The following is a 17,367-nucleotide window of genomic DNA, read 5'->3' as shown; positions in this document are numbered from 1 at the left end:
GTTGGTGTCATCAGGTTTGTTCTACATGGTGGATGCTGTATCTTATAACACTGCCGTGATGTTTACTGTGAGTCTGGAGGTTTGGTTATAGTGAACCTGCCTCCTGATGTTTATCACATATCCACAGCAGAAGCTTCATCGCAGATCAGACACAAATAACACCACGGTGTTTGGTTACACTGAGCAGGCAGCTGTTACACTGTGACAGTCACCAGGTCACGTGGGCCTGTTGCTTTACCAAACAGCGAGATTTCCGAGGTCTTTGAATGCACCACAAACGGCGCGACGAGTCGAGTGAGCCGCTGAAAGTCAGATCTGTTCTTCAAAGCAGACTTTCAGCTTTATTTCAAGCTTAAATGTAATCTGATGTAGTCAGTATTTAAAGTCAGGCTCTGTTATTGACTGAAAACTCCGACAGACTCAGACATTTAGAACAAACTAAGAGTCGGATCAGCACAAATACTGACACAGAGATGGCTGCTGGCACTGCGCTGCTCTGCTGCACTTTGCTGTTTGTCCTTGTCTTCGTCTCTGCAGGTGAGATTGAACTAAACTGAGTTTCTCTCTGAGATAACAAGAAGTACAGGAGGATTATTTTCATCTGGAGGAGTGTGTGTGAAGGAGACACGACGCTGGGTTGACACACAAAGGCAATAATTACTTCTTTTCATACATGTGTATAAAGTGCACTCACAGTTTGAACTATTTGCCCATTTCTTGTCCCTCTCTCTGCTGCCAGATCACCCAGGCCATCACCATGTCTTATAATGAGAGCTACACATTATGTTCACTTATTATCAGCACATGTTGTTGTTCTGTGGAAGCTAACATCTTGTAGTTTCTGACACTTTGCATGTTTAGCATGAGGCTAAAATTCCCCCTCAGTGGGTCACTGGTGACCTGCTGGATGTTCAGAGGTTCATTAAATCCAACATGACTAAAAACTCAAATGTCAAAGGAAATAAACAAAATATTTAAAGTCAATCATTCTGGTCATAATTGTACTTTGACCTTTAACCTCTCTGCTCTGTGTTGTTTCTTCTTTCAGACGAGAAAACCATCACAGCTGAGTCTGGACAGGACGTCACTCTGACATGTCGAGCTCCAAACAAAAAAATCAGAGGTGTGTATTGGAGCAGAAATCACCTGGAACCAGAAAATATCTTTTTGTACCAGGATGGTCACTTTGATCCAGCCAACCAGCATCCATATTTTAAGAACCGGGTGAATCTGCGGGACAGACAGATGAAGGATGGAGACGCGTCTTTGATTCTGAAAGATGTGACGATTAATGATGCTGGAACATACATGTGTAGTGTCTTCACAGAAGGAGCAGATTTATTGACCCTCATCAGCGTGATCGACCTGAGTGTTGATCCTGCAGGTGAGTGAGTAGAGTTGAGTGTGTGTGTGATCAGAGGTGAAGCTGCTTCCTGGTTGTTGATGTTTGTTTGTTGTATGGATGAGCTGGTGGATGTCAGAGGTAGACAGATGTTTCTCCAGCTGTTGTCTTTGTGGCTGGTAGTCTAGAGTTGTAGAGCAGCATTGTTTAGTTAGAGCAGAAACAAAGACATTTATGAATCAGTCTCTTCTTCTCTTGCTCTCTAACTCGTCTGTAAACATGTGTGGGGAAACTCAGTGTTAAAGCCTACAGCTGGAGGGGGAGGGGAGGGGTGAAGCTGGTGGTTGTGAGTCTGTGAAAGTGAATCCTGCCGCTGCCATAGCTGGTGAAAACGTACTTAGTGCAGACACAAAACGTCCATCAGCTTCAACTGTGTGTCAGAAAAATGTCCACATGGTGACTGATGGATGAGAGAGGTCCCATTGTTGTTGTTGTGAACAAATCATTGAACAACACAAACACTTAGAGCTGCTTTCAGTGCTGCCTGTTTTGTTACTGCACACATTTCTGATGGTCCTACAGTCCAGCGTAGCAAACGTCTCCCTGAAGCCTCTTCTTAGAGACCAAAGGTTGGATCAGAGCGAGCAGCTGAAAGGACACATCTATGAATGCAGTCAGAGACTTTCTCACAACCTCACACTTCATCTGATCACATTTAAACTCAGGTTTCCTAATGGTAAGTTATGATAAAAAAACATCAGGAGTACAAGAATCACAGTGATATCTACTGTAACTGTGTCACTCTGCTTGAAATTCAGCTGGTATAAACTAAATGGTGTTTATATCAGAGATAAAGATGATCAGCCTGTTTGCATGTTAATAATATTTCTCTAATAATTATTTTCATATTGACTGAGTTTTTGTCCCTTAACATCTGTAATCCAGCTGTGACAGAGACAAAGAAGTGTAATGTGTGTGTCAGTGTGATGTGTTGTAGTGTCAGGAGTCAGTATTCAGCTACAAAGCTTTTTGTTCAGTGTATACAAACAGCTGTAGCTACATAAAGGCAGCATGCAGAGACTCACAGTGTCTTATAATGAGAGGCTGCTTTCTCTCACACATTATGTTCACTTATTATCAGCACATGTTGTTGTTCTGTGGAAGCTAACATCTTGTAGTTTCTGACACTTTGCATGTTTAGCATGAGGCTAAAATTCCCCCTCAGTGGGTCACTGGTGACCTGCTGGATGTTCAGAGGTTCATTAAATCCAACATGACTAAAAATTCAAATGTCAAAGGAAATAAACAAAATATTTAAAGTCAATCATTCTGATCATAATTGTACTTTGACCTTTAACCTCTCTGTTCTGTGTTGTTTCCTCTTTCAGACGAGAAAACCATCAGAGCTGAGTTTAGACAGAAGAGTGTCACTCTGTCATGTCGAGCTCCAAACAACAACAAGATCACTGCTGTAAAGTGGATCACAGCTAACCTGAAATCAGTTCTTTTGTACGAGGATGGGCACTTTGATCCATCCAACCAGCATCCATCTTTTAAGAACCGAGTGAATCTGCGGGACAAACAGATGAAGGATGGAGACGCGTCTTTGATTTTGAAAGATGTGATCACTGGTGACACTGGAAGATACGTGTGTGCTGTCTACATGGAAGAAACAAGCTCATGGAAGTTCATCAGCAGCATCAATCTAATTGTCATTCCAGGTGAGTGAGTAGAGTTGAGTGTGTGTGTGATCAGAGGTGAAGCTGCTTCCTGGTTGTTGATGTTTGTTTGTTGTATGGATGAGCTGGTGGATGTCAGAGGTAGACAGATGTTTCTCCAGCTGTTGTCTTTGTGGCTGGTAGTTTAGAGTTGTAGAGCAGCATTGTTTGGTTAGAGCAGAAACAAAGACATTTATGAATCCGTCTCTTCTTCTCTTGCTCTCTAACTCGTCTGTAAACATGTGTGGGGAAACTCAATGATAAAGCCTACAGCTGGAGGGGGAGGGGAGGGGTGAAGCTGGTGGTTGTGAGTCTGTGAAAGTGAATCCTGCCGGTGCCATACAGTGGGGCAAAAAAGTATTTAGTGAGCCACCGATTGTGCAAGTTCCCCCACCTAAAATGATGACAGAGGTCAGTAATTTGCACCAGAGGTACACTTCAACTGTGAGAGACAGAATGTGAAAAAAAAATCCATGAATCCACATGGTAGGATTTGTAAAGAATTTATTCGTAAATCAGGGTGGAAAATAAGTATTTGGTCAATAACAAAAATACAACTCAATACTTTGTAACATAACCTTTGTTGGCAATAACAGAGGTCAAACATTTACTATAGGTCTTTACCAGGTTTGCACACATAGTAGCTGGTATTTTGGCCCATTCCTCCATGCAGATCTTCTCGAGAGCAGTGATGTTCAAGGTTCAAGGTTCTTTATTTGTCACACGCATAGTTATACAAGTATAACACACAGTGAAATGTAGCCTGACACGCTCCTCGACATGTGCAAAAATTGGGGGGGGGGGGGGGGGGGGGTGTAGAGGAAGAACATTATATATATATATATATATTAGGGGTGCAACGATACACAAAATTCACGGTTCGGTTCGGTTAGATACTTTGGTGTCACGGTTCGATATTTTTTCGATACAAAAAAAATGTTCATGCCTTTTTAATTTGTCATTTATTAAAATTATAAATATATATTTTAACTCAAAAGTACAGTTTTTAAATTTAACCCTAACCCTTGTGCGTGTTTTTTATTTTGACAGTGAATGCGCAACACTTATGTGCACCCCTGGTTATATAGCTCATCATATTGCAGCCACAGAAATTCTTTTGTCCATGAAACCATAAAGCTGCACTTTCTTTTTGCCTCATATTCTGATTTGTCATAACTTCTCCGTTTTGTGGTAAGCTTTTCTTTGGCTGTCACTTCTTCACCCTGACCTGTCTTATTTGGCTCAGCAGAACTAAAATAATATAAAATATATATCATATATCCTGCTGCTTTTACACACGCACTCACATAAGCTCAGCGATTCTCTGCGCGATCAACCTCTCACATGTTTAAGCTTGCTGCGGGAGATTTCACTTGTCATGTTTGCATAGTAAGCTAACGATTAATAAGACGGTGTCAGAGGAATTGGTGCACAAATTATCATCACTCACAGATCAGTGCTGTCGCTCTCTATACACAGTTCGCACGATTGCAAAGTGAAAGCAAAAAAACAAGCGCAAATTCAAACGCGACTTCAATATGTCACATATTGACAGTGGCTCACCGATGCCAATGACATAATTACCCAGCTACATTTCTGAAAGAATGCAAAAGCATTGACATATATTTTTCCTTCCTACAATAGCCCGACGGGCAGGGCAGAGATAGATTTTGGTAGCCCGACTGAAAAAATATTATTGCGAGCCCTATATCTGATTGAGGAATCACTCATCTTTGTCTTTGCACTAGGATGATGTCGGCGTAAATGTGCAGTCATATTCGTTGTGTTCCCACTAGTGCTTTCAGGTTAATCTCGTTGAAATGACCTTAACACCACAACATGGCAAATCTCCGTTAACAAGCTACCCCTGATCGCCCCGTGCATGGGGCTAGACGGCCAACACGTTAACGAGCTAACTGCGCTAACACACTAGTTCCCACCCATGTAATTTAGCATTGCATGGCACATCCAACATACTGTTTTACTTTAGTCCATGACTCGCTTACCTTCAGGGTCATACGTCACATGAAAACCAAAATAATTCCAAACGCCAGATCTGGTCCATGTTCCAAGGAGAGCTTAACTTCTGTCTCGCTAGCTTGCCCTGCGCTCTTCCTTCTGAGATGCTGTCTGTGTTGAGTGCTCAGTGGATCTGCGCTGGACAGTGCAGCCTAGGCGGAGTAGTCGAACGCAGATTCACTGAGCGCTAAACACAGACAGCATCGTCAGAAGGAAAGTTGATAAAATAAATTACAAATTTTGTATTGTTCGATACATATGCGTACCGAACCGAAAGCACTATATCGAACGGTTCAATATCGATACGAATATCGTTGCACCCCTAATATATATAGTATATACACTGGGTGAATGTGCAGTAGTAGCAGCAAGCAGGTGAATTCTGTACATTAATATGAATAGACATCTGACTATTTTACAGGATAGACAATATAAACATATTTAAAATTAAAGGAATTTGAAATGTACATTGTTCCTGGTTTTAGAGTGTCTGGAAGAGTCCTGTCTCAGTCAATTATAGATGATATGAGAGGGCGGGTGTGTGTGTTTAGGGCACGGATGGCTTGGGGATAGAAGCTCCTCTTGAGTCTCTCTGTCCTTGCCCGGAAGATGCGGAACCTTCTACCAGATTGCAGAAGTTGGAACAGTTTGTTGCCAGGATGGGACGGGTCCTTCAGTATCTGCGCTGCTCTAGTCCGGCATCTCCTGGTGTAGGTGTCCTGAAGCGGGGGGAGAGCAATCCTGCAGCAGCGTTCTGCTGTACAGATCACTCTCTGGAGAGCTTTTTGGTCCTTCACACAGCTGTTCCCAAACCACGATGTCATGTTCTGTGTGAGGATGCTCTCCACAGCGCCTGTATAGAAAATCCTGAGGATCTTTGGAGAGACCCTGAACTTCCTCAGTTGTCGTAGGTGATACAGGCGCTGCCTAGCCTTTTTGGTCTGGACCTGAATGTGGGCAGCCCATGTCAGGTCTGAGGAGATGTGGACACCAAGATACTTGAAGGACTGCACCCTCTCCACTGGAGCTCCATTGATGATAATGGGCTTGTAGTCTCTGTGCTGACCCCTTCTGAAGTCCACCACCAGCTCCTTGGTCTTGCAGACGTTCAGCTGGAGGTGGTTGTCCTGGCACCACGATGCCAGATTCTTCACTTCATCCATGTAGGCCGCCTCGTCGTTGTTGGAGATGGCACCCAACACCACTGTGTCGTCAGCAAACTTCACAATGGTGTTGGAGCCATGGGTGGCCACACAGTCTGAAGTGTAGAGGGAGTAGAGCAGTGGCGAGAGGACACATCCCTGAGGTGCTCCTGTGTTGATGGTGATGCTGTTGGAGAAGCACCTGCCCACCCTCACCACCTGAGTTCTGCCAGTGAGGAAGTCCAACACCCATGCACACAGGCGGCTGTTAAGTCCCAGATCCCTGAGCTTTGTGAACAGTCTGCAGGGCACTATTGTGTTAAACGCTGAACTGTAATCAACAAACAGCATTCGCACATAGTTACCCTGTTTCTTGTCCACGTGGCTGAGAGTGGTGTGTAGGACGTGGGTGATGGCATCCTCTGTGGATCTGTTGGATCTGTAGGCGAACTGCAGCGGATCTATGGTGTCTGGGATGGAGGAGGAGATGATGTTCTTCAGCAGCCTCTCAAACACCTTCATTACTACCGAGGTCAGTGCAACTGGCCGGTAATCGTTCAGGGATGAGGGTTTGCTGTTCTTGGGCACAGGGATGATGGTGGATCTTTTGAAGCATGTGGGGACCACAGACTTCGCCAGGGACTCGTTGAAGATGTAAGTGAACACACCTGCTAGCTGGTCAGCACAGCAGCGCAGCAGACGGCCGGTGATGCCGTCTGGCCACGCCGCTTTCCTTGTGTTCACTCTCCTCAGTGCCGCTCGGACATCATGCTCCGCGATGCTGGTCACCGGTCTCTCGCTGATGACGTCACTGTCCTCGGTAGTCAGGCGGTAGATAGCATTAGCCGCCTGGCTAACCTCGAAACGGGCGTAGAACCGATTCAGCTCGTTGGTGAATGCAGAGTCGGCGTTGATCGGCGCAGTGTCCCTGGCTTTGTAGTCTGTAATGGTGCGTAGTCCGTGCCACATACTCCGTGTGTCGCCCTAGTGGAAGCGGGACTCCACACGTTCCCGGTACCGGCGTTTGGCATCTCTCACCGCGCGCTGCACGCCGTATGAGGCCGCTTTGTAGGCGCTCATATCGCCAGTGGCGAGACCCGCGTTGTAGGAGGGGGTCCTGGCGTTTTTGCAGTGCGGATCGATCTGTCGATCCACGGTTTCTGGTTTGGGAATGTGGTGACTCTCGCAGTGGGGATAATCTCCTCCGCTAGCATATTGACGAAGCATACTGCTACTTCCGTAAACTCATTGATGTCGACTGCGCATGCTCTGAACATGTCCCAGTCGACGTCGTTGAGTGCATCCTGTAGCGTAGCTTCTGATTGGGCAGTCCACCGTTTTACCTCCCTCGTGGTCACGTCTTCCCTCCATATGCTTTGTTTATACTGGGGAATGAGGAAGATGGCGTTGTGGTCAGACTTCCCAAAAGCCGGGTGTGAGACAGCTTTGTAGCCCTGCTTGTATGGCGTGTAGCAGTGATCCTAAATCCGATCCCCTCTCGTTGGACACGAGACATGCTGGTAAAAGTTTGGCATGACTTGTCTGAGGTTCGCTTTGTTAAAGTCTCCTGCTACAATGAGGGCTGCGCCCGGGTCCTTGTTTTGAAGCGAGCTCAGCACATCATGTAATTCGGACAAAGCCATACCTGTGTCCGCTTGGGGTGGGATGTAGACCACCGTGGCGATGACTGAGGTGAACTCACGGGGCAGATAGAAAGGGCGGCACTTAATGCTCAGGAACTCCAGATGTGGCGAGCAGCCGCTGGAGAGAGTAGAAATGCTCCTGGCATCGCACCACTTTCTGTTTACCATGAAACACACTCCTCCACCTTTGGTTTTGTTCCTCCATGCAGATCTTCTCGAGAGCAGTGATGTTTTGGGGCTGTCGCCGAGCAACACGGACTTTCAACTCCCGCCACAGATTTTCTATGGGGTTGAGGTCTGGAGACTGGCTAGGCCACTCCAGGACTTTCAAATGCTTCTGACGGAGCCACTCCTTTGTTGCCCGGGCGGTGTGTTTTGGATCATTGTCATGTTGGAAGACCCAGCCTCGTTTCATCTTCAAAGTTCTCACTGATGGATGGAGGTTTTGGCTCAAAATCTCTCGATACATGGCCCCATTCATTCTGTCCTTAACACGGATCAGTCGTCCTGTCCCCTTGGCAGAAAAACAGCCCCATAGCATGATGTTTCCGCCCCCATGCTTCACAGTAGGTATGGTGTTCTTGGGATGCAACTCAGTATTCTTCGTCCTCCAAACACGACGAGTTGAGTTTATACCAAAAAGTTCTACTTTGGTTTCATCTGACCACATGACATTCTTCCAATCCTCTGCTGTATCATCCATGTGCTCTCTGGCAAACTTCAGACGGGCCTGGACATGCACTGGCTTCAGCAGCGGAACACGTCTGGCACTGCGGGATTTGATTCCCTGCCGTTGTAGTGTGTTACTGATGGTGACCTTTGTTACTTTGGTCCCAGCTCTCTGCAGGTCATTCACCAGGTCCCCCCGTGTGGTTCTGGGATCTTTGCTCACCGTTCTCATGGTCATTTTGACCCCACGGGATGAGATCTTGCGTGGAGCCCCAGATCGGTGGAGATTATCAGTGGTCTTGTATGTCTTCCATTTTCTGATGAGTGCTCCCACAGTTGATTTTTTCACACCAAGCTGCTTGCCTATTGTAGATTCACTCTTCCCAGTCTGGTGCATGTCTACAATACTTTTCCTGGTGTCCTTCGAAAGCTCTTTGGTCTTGGCCATGGCGGAGTTTGGAGTCTGACTGTTTGAGGCTGTGGACAGGTGTCCTTTATACAGATGATGAGTTCAAACAGGTGCCATTCATACAGGTAACGAGTGGGGACAGAAAAGCGTCTTACAGAAGACGTTACAGGTCTGTGAGAGCCAGAGATTTTCCATGTTTGAGGTGACCAAATACTTCTTTTCCACCCTAATTTACGAATAAATTCTTTACAAATCCTACCATGTGAATTCATGGACTTTTTTTTCACATTCTGTCTCTCACAGTTGAAGTGTACCTCTGGTGCAAATTACTGACCTCTGTCATCATTTTAAGTGGGGGAACTTGCACAATTGGTGGCTGACTAAATACTTTTTTGCCCCACTGTAGATGGTGAAAACGTACTTAGTGCAGACACAAAACGTCCAACAGCTTCAAAGTGTGTCAGAAAAATGTCCACATGGTGACTGATGGATGAAAGAGGTCCCATTGTTGTTGTTGTGCACAAATCATTGAACAACACAAACACTTAGAGCTGCTTTCAGTGCTGCCTGTTTTGTTACTGCACACATTTCTGATGGTCCTACAGTCCAACGTAGCAAACGTCTCCCTGAAGCCTCTTCTTAGAGACCAAAGGTTGGATCAGAGCGAGCAGCTGAAAGGACACATCTATGAATGCAGTCAGAGACTTTCTCACAACCTCACACTTCATCTGATCACATTTAAACTCAGGTTTCCTAATGGTAAGTTATGATAAAAAACATCAGGAGTACAAGAATCACAGTGATATCTACTGTAACTGTGTCACTCTGCTTGAAATTCAGCTGGTATAAACTAAATGGTGTTTATATCAGAGATAAAGATGATCAGCCTGTTTGCATGTTAATAATATTTCTCTAATAATTATTTTCATATTGACTGAGTTTTTGTCCCTTAACATCTGTAATCCAGCTGTGACAGAGACAAAGAAGTGTAATGTGTGTGTCAGTGTGATGTGTTGTAGTGTCAGGAGTCAGTATTCAGCTACAAAGCTTTTTGTTCAGTGTATACAAACAGCTGTAGCTACATAAAGGCAGCATGCAGAGACTCACAGTGTCTTATAATGAGAGGCTGCTTTCTCTCACACATTATGTTCACTTATTATCAGCACATGTTGTTGTTCTGTGGAAGCTAACATCTTGTAGTTTCTGACACTTTGCATGTTTAGCATGAGGCTAAAATTCCCCCTCAGTGGGTCACTGGTGACCTGCTGGATGTTCAGAGGTTCATTAAATCCAACATGACTAAAAACTCAAATGTCAAAGGAAATAAACAAAATATTTAACCCTTGTATGGTGAGACCCATGCCATTTAGAGGTCGCTGCCCCTTTAGGCAATATATACCATCAGAACCTGCAAATTATGGTATAAAGATATGTACACTTGCTTATAACTGATTTTATTTTTATTTTATAAGATTTTATGTAAAAAAAAAAAACGAGAAGCACATTAATTCATAAATGTGATCAAACAAAGGTAAAGGGAAAAAATTAACCATGTTTGCTGTTCACATGGCTCGTAATCTGGATGAAATAAACATCTGTTGAGTAATTTAACATAAAGTTGTTTGATAGTGTTAATTGGAAAGCCAAAACTCTAGTGGTTCCACCAGACCCATGAACACTGGCTGAGTAACAAATATACAAACACCACACAAGGGTTAAAGTCAAACATTCTCATTATAATTGTACTTTGACCTTTAACCTCTCTGCTCTGTGTTGTTTCCTCTTTAAGACCAGAAAACCATCAGAGTTAAGTCTGGACAGGATGTCACTCTGACATGTCGAGCTAGAAACAGCAACATCTTTGCTGTAGAGTGGAACAGAGACGACCTGAAGACAGGAAATGTGCTTTTTCAATTTATGGGTGACATTATTCTAGACAGCCAGCATCCATCTTTTAAGAACCGGGTGGATCTGCGGGACAAACAGATGAAGGATGGAGACGTGTCTCTGATTCTGAAGGATGTGACGATTAAAGACGCTGGAACATATGATTGTGGTGTCTCAATTGAAGAAGCACAAATATGGGATCACAGCATCATCCACCTTCATGTTGTTCCTCCAGGTGAGTGAGTAGAGTTGAGTGTGTGTGTGTGTGATCAGAGGTGAAGCTGCTTCCTGGTTGTTACGTCTCCCCTAGGGCAGGAGGGGGTAACACAACAACTCCGGAAACTCAGTACAGGTGTTATGGAAAAAAAGGTTTAATGGCAGCGCTCTCACAAAATAAACAACCCAGACTCAAACAACAAATGTGGGGGAAAAAGGGACAGTTAGGTTGTGCCAAAAAAACCACCAAAAAGACAAAACCAAAACTTAGCTGAGCTGAGCTATTATCCTAGAAAAGCAACAAACAGGAAAACCCTAAACCTCAACTTAAAACAAGCTCAAAATTACATGGGTGGCACCAACCTACTTACCTAGTGTTTCTAACACAAAGACTCTACGTGAGTAAGTGTATGGGGTCCCCAAACTTACCTAGTCCACTTTACTCCCACCACAATCATCAAACAAAAGAAAGACAGCAGGAAAACGTCACACATGTGTCAAACAATTCAAGGAGGGAAGAGAGCCGCTCCCAGCCACAGGTGAGTCTCCTTATCAAGGGTTTCACTCCTGGTTTGTCCAATCAGGGCCTCCCTCCTCTAATTAGTTGGACGTCACACAGATTGACATCAGCCTGCAGTCTGCGACCTAAGGGAATGGCAAACAAAAGGGGAGGGAAAGAAAACATGCAGCCTGCAGACACGTAACACTGGTTGTTGATGTTTGTTTGTTGTATGGATGAGCTGGTGGATGTCAGAGGTAGACAGATGTTTCTCCAGCTGTTGTCTTTGTGGCTGGTAGTCTAGAGTTGTAGAGCAGCATTGTTTGGTTAGAGCAGAAACAAAGACATTTATGAATCCGTCTCTTTTTCTCTTGCTCTCTAACTCGTCTGTAAACATGTGTGGGGAAACTCAATGTTAAAGCCTACAGCTGGAGGGGGAGGGGAGGGGTGAAGCTGGTGGTTGTGAGTCTGTGAAAGTGAATCCTGCCGCTGCCATAGCTGCTGAAAACGTACTTAGTGCAGACACAAAACGTCCATCAGCTTCAAAGTGTGTCAGAAAAATGTCCACATGGTGACTGATGGATGAGAGAGGTCCCATTGTTGTTGTTGTGAACAAATCATTGAACAACACAAACACTTAGAGCTGCTTTCAGTGCTGCCTGTTTTGTTACTGCACACATTTCTGATGGTCCTACAGTCCAGCGTAGCAAACGTCTCCCTGAAGCCTCTTCTTAGAGACCAAAGGTTGGATCAGAGCGAGCAGCTGAAAGGACACATCTATGAATGCAGTCAGAGACTTTCTCACAACCTCACACTCTATCTGATCACATTTACACTCAGGTTCTCTGTTAGTCACTGAGATTACAGACTCACACATTTAAAATAATCTGAATGTTGGATCAGATGAACAAACAGAAGATAGCAAAGTCTCCATCTTGTTTTGAAACATGGCCACCAAACCAAGAGAAAACCCAACAACCCTGCATTTCCACAATTTCAACACAGCTGGACAACACACTGGCTGATGTGATGATTCATATTAATGGATATACTTAGATTTTATTTTAGCTCCCACCACATTTTTAACAACCCATGTGTGTTCAGGGGTCCCAATTGGTTCATCCAGGTGTTTTAGTAAGTAAGTAGGAAAAAAAAAAGTTATGTAGCACGTTTTAAAACAGAAAGCTATTACAAAGTGCTTCACGTGGGTATATAAAAGCACATCAAACAAAACAATAAAACAAAATAAAGAGGGTATAAAACAATGTCAAATGAAACAGCATATTACACATGAAAATTATGTAACATTACGCTGTTTTTTTAAAGAAGCCACAGCGTTCATGGTGCGTAGCCGGGAAGGTAAACTGTTCCACATTACAGGGAGTGCAGAATTATTAGGCAAGTTGTATTTTTGAGGAATAATTTTATTATTGAACAACAACCATGTTCTCAATGAACCCAAAAAACTCATTAATATCAAAGCTGAATGTTTTTGGAAGTAGTTTTTAGTTTGCTTTTAGTTTTAGCTATTTTAGGGGGATATCTGTGTGTGCAGGTGACTATTACTGTGCAGAATTATTAGGCAACTTAACAAAAAACAAATATATACCCATTTCAATTATTTATTTTTACCAGTGAAACCAATATAACATCTCCACATTCACAAATATACATTTCTGACATTCAAAAACAAAACAAAAACAAATCAGCGACCAATATAGCCACCTTTCTTTGCAAGGACACTCAAAAGCCTGCCATCCATGGATTCTGTCAGTGTTTTGATCTGTTCACCATCAACATTGCGTGCAGCAGCAACCACAGCCTCCCAGACACTGTTCAGAGAGGTGTACTGTTTTCCCTCCTTGTAAATCTCACATTTGATGATGGACCACAGGTTCTCAATGGGGTTCAGATCAGGTGAACAAGGAGGCCATGTCATTAGTTTTTCTTCTTTTATACCCTTTCTTGCCAGCCACGCTGTGGAGTACTTGGACGCGTGTGATGGAGCATTGTCCTGCATGAAAATCATGTTTTTCTTGAAGGATGCAGACTTCTTCCTGTACCACTGCTTGAAGAAGGTGTCTTCCAGAAACTGGCAGTAGGACTGGGAGTTGAGCTTGACTCCATCCTCAACCCGAAAAGTCCCCACAAGCTCATCTTTGATGATACCAGCCCAAACCAGTACTCCACCTCCACCTTGCTGGCGTCTGAGTCGGACTGGATCTCTCTGCCCTTTACCAATCCAGCCACGGGCCCATCCATCTGGCCCATCAAGACTCACTCTCATTTCATCAGTCCATAAAACCTTAGAAAAACCAGTCTTGAGATATTTCTTGGCCCAGTCTTGACGTTTCAGCTTGTGTGTCTTGTTCAGTGGTGGTCGTCTTTCAGCCTTTCTTACCTTGGCCATGTCTCTGAGTATTGCACACCTTGTGCTTTTGGGCACTCCAGTGATGTTGCAGCTCTGAAATATGGCCAAACTGGTGGCAAGTGGCATCTTGGCAGCTGCACGCTTGACTTTTCTCAGTTCATGGGCAGTTATTTTGCGCCTTGGTTTTTCCACACGCTTCTTGCAACCCTGTTGACTATTTTGAATGAAACGCTTGATTGTTCGATGATCACGCTTCAGAAGCTTTGCAATTTTGGGACTGCTGCATCCCTCTGCAAGATATCTCACTATTTTTGACTTTTCTGAGCCTGTCAAGTCCTTCTTTTGACCCATTTTTCCAAAGGAAAGGAAGTTGCCTAATAATTATGCACACCTGATATAGGGTGTTGATGTCATTAGACCACACCCCTTCTCATTACAGAGATGCACATCACCTAATATGCTTAATTGGTAGTAGGCTTTCGAGCCTATACAGCTTGGAGTAAGACAACATGCATGAAGAGGATGATGTGGACAAAATACTCATTTGCCTAATAATTCTGCACTCCCTGTATTGGAGCCAGGGTTTGAAAAACATGATCCCCATTTGTTTTCGTTTTCAAACGGGTGGAATAGTTTGAAGACCACTACCAGTGGATCTAAGGATCCGGTTTGTAGAGTAAGGTTTAAGAAGCTCAGTGACATAAGTGGGGGCCTCACCTTGTAAGGACATGAATGTAAAAGTGAGGATTCTAAACTGATATCTGTACCCAACCACGTAAGGAGCAAGTGCAAGGAGTTTAACACAGGGATGATATGTGAGAATATATGACTGTGGGTTAAAAGCCTTCCTGCAGTGTTTTGAACCGCTTGAAGGTGATTTACAGAAGTTTTTGACAGACAGGAAAAGAGTGTGTTACAGTAATCTAATCGAGAGGAGATGAAGGCATGGACAAGCATCTCCAGTTCACCCTTGGAGGCAATAGTCCTGAGTTTGGCAACATTTCTTAAATGAGAAAAGCAGGAGCGGGTCACTGACTTAACATGAGAATCAAAAGACAGAGACTGATCAAAAATTATCCCAAGATTCTGAGTGACTTTTATGGGATTTTTGGCTCAATCAGCAGAAAAACAAAGACTGGAGATCTATGAGAGCTCATTACAATACATGTTTCAGACTTTTGAGAAGTAAAATCATCACGAGTTTGAAAATGTGCTTCTTTAGCGTCAGGCTTAAACACAGCTGTACCTGCGATCTGGTCAATGATCACAGATTTCTGTCCCACATAACCAAATAACTCTTTATTTGTACAAAATACCCAAATTTATACAAAGTGCATCAAACAGTGCAAATTAAGAGGATTGTTGAAGGATTAACTGTCTGACTGACTGCTGAAGTCGAGCATCCATCCACACTCAGATGGCCTTCATTGGTTATTTTCAGCACAGATGTGTCCTCCTCACTCTGGAGTCAGTGTTGCATGTCCTGTGAGAATGTGAGGCTCCACCTGAACATATGTCCTGATAGAATTAGTGTCAGGTGTTGCTGTTACAGAGAGAAGATGGCTGCTGTCAGTCTGTCAACTTGCACTGTTTGAAGTGCTTCGTATATAAACATTGTAAATTTTGTACACAGTATAGTTTGGTTGGTGTGACAGAGCTGTTATCACTGAATCACAGGCTCAGAAGTTTCAGCCTCATAGTAAACAAACACATCCAGATGTTCACATAGAACAGCTGGATGAACCCAACATGACCTCTGACCCTTTCTGACCTGTCAGACCTGCTAATTAGTACATTTTTATTATCATATATGTTTTTATGGTGAAAACAAGATTGCATGCTGCAGTTTTGGTCAGATCCTGTGTTTTTAAATGAAAAAGCAGAAAAATCCACCAGTATGAATACTTCACACTTTATAGATGTTGTAAATTATTTATTAACCTAATCTCCTGAACTTGAAGAGGAAACAGATTCTGTTCTGTTCTTCACTCATCACCTACCTGACAGCTGACACCTCACACCTGTTTCTCACCTGCAGGTCAGACAGGAGGTGACAGAGATGAACTGTGAGTCAGACGATCTGAGGACATAAATGAACTCTCCTGAACATCCTGCAGACGACTCTGATGATCATCATGTTCAGACTCAGACCAACAGTGTGTGTCTGTGCTGTGTGTCAGTGACTCTGAACTACAATTCATCTTCAGGCTGTTCTTGAGATTTACTGTTTTTTTTATGGTTCCAGGTCATTTTGACCGAGCATTTTGAGTTTTGGTTTGATTTTGCGTTATAGGTTTTATTCTGATTCTCTTGTTGTGCTTTGTTGATTATTATTATAATTCTATGGTTCAGTTTATTCTGGTTAAGGGTTTAGTTCTTAGGTTTGGTTCTTATGCCCCTGTGTTTAGTGTAGGTTTATTTCAGTGTACAATTTGCGTCTTTGTGAATTGTTTCTTGTTTCCTGTTTTACTTTGAAGGTCCATGTCTTATGTCAGTGTATCCAGTTTTGCTTTCCCCTGTCTCATTAACCATAATTTCTCTCACCGTTTCCCTCCTGTCTCCTATTCCCTGATTAGTCGAACGCAGATCCACTGAGCTCTCAACACAGACAGCATCGTCAGAAGAAAAGTTGATAAAATAAATAAAAAATGTTGTATTGTTCGATACATATGCGTACCGAACCGAAAGCACTGTATCGAACGGTTCAATATCGATACGAGTATTGTTGCACCCCTAATGCTGTGTGTTTTTTTTCTCATGCTCCTCTTTCGTTTTTCTTTTCCAGTGCTTCAGTCCTTAGTTCCTATGTCCAGAGTGTTGTGTTTTGGTTAGTTTAATTTACTAAGAGTGTTTTCCCAGCAATAAAGCTGCACTTTAAGTTTGACCTCCTGGTTTTGAGTCCTGCGTTTGGGTCCTTTCCTGCCTGCTGCACACAGCCCAACATGACACAAAGTCAAACTGTGTTACAAACATACATGAATTTATAAGCTCTAATCTAAGAATCAGTGAGTGTTTTTGTGTTGGAGCTTCAGGTTCAGCAAATTAACTCTTTTATGTTGGTGTGATTTTTATTTATAAACTTCATGTGACTTTTTCCTCAAGTCCAGCCCACTGGAAGCAGTTTGTATTTTCTTCTCTTTAGCAGATAATACGTTTTTTAGGCTACTTCTACACTAATGCGTTTTCAAACGTTTTCGCTCCGTTTTGGCCTCCCTTGACACTGAGACGTTGTTTTCCCTGAAGGAAAATGCAGCGTTTTGAAAACACTCTCGCAAACACATACATTTCAAAACGGTGCTTTCGCGTCGCAGTGTGGACCGTGAAAACGGAGCCTTCCTAACACAATGATGCATTTTAGTCATGTGATGCAGTCATGTGACCAAATAAACAAAGATCCCAGAGAGCATTACACAGCAGTTGTTTTGTTTGCTCTCAATTTTGACAGCCCCATT

General features: G+C 43.5%; 1 protein-coding gene across 1 annotated transcript; it reads left to right on the top strand.

Moving 5' to 3' along the window:
- Positions 1 to 279: 279 nt before the first annotated feature.
- Positions 280 to 16,806, top strand: LOC309694276 (polymeric immunoglobulin receptor-like). Its single transcript, XM_082514221.1, has 5 exons — positions 280 to 537; positions 1,049 to 1,384; positions 2,731 to 3,063; positions 10,732 to 11,064; positions 15,954 to 16,806. The coding sequence occupies exons 1-5, from the start codon at positions 474 to 476 to the stop codon at positions 15,983 to 15,985; spliced, it is 1,098 nt and encodes a 365-aa protein (XP_082370347.1). The 5' UTR covers positions 280 to 473; the 3' UTR covers positions 15,986 to 16,806.
- The last annotated feature ends 561 nt before the right edge of the window (positions 16,807 to 17,367 follow it).

Source organism: Aulonocara stuartgranti, assembly GCF_965226115.1.
Source record: "Aulonocara stuartgranti genome assembly, chromosome: 3".
Lineage (NCBI taxonomy): Eukaryota > Metazoa > Chordata > Actinopteri > Cichliformes > Cichlidae > Aulonocara > Aulonocara stuartgranti.
This window is presented reverse-complemented; position numbering and strand designations above follow the sequence as displayed.

Bases quoted from the DNA above. Each gene is read 5' to 3' on its own strand.
- LOC309694276 (XM_082514221.1), top strand. From the start codon at position 474: ATGGCTGCTGGCACTGCGCTGCTCTGCTGCACTTTGCTGTTTGTCCTT. The intron at 538-1,048 runs GTGAGATTGAAC...TTCTTCTTTCAG, and splicing joins CCTTGTCTTCGTCTCTGCAG to ACGAGAAAACCATCACAGCT. The intron at 3,064-10,731 runs GTGAGTGAGTAG...TTCCTCTTTAAG, and splicing joins CAATCTAATTGTCATTCCAG to ACCAGAAAACCATCAGAGTT.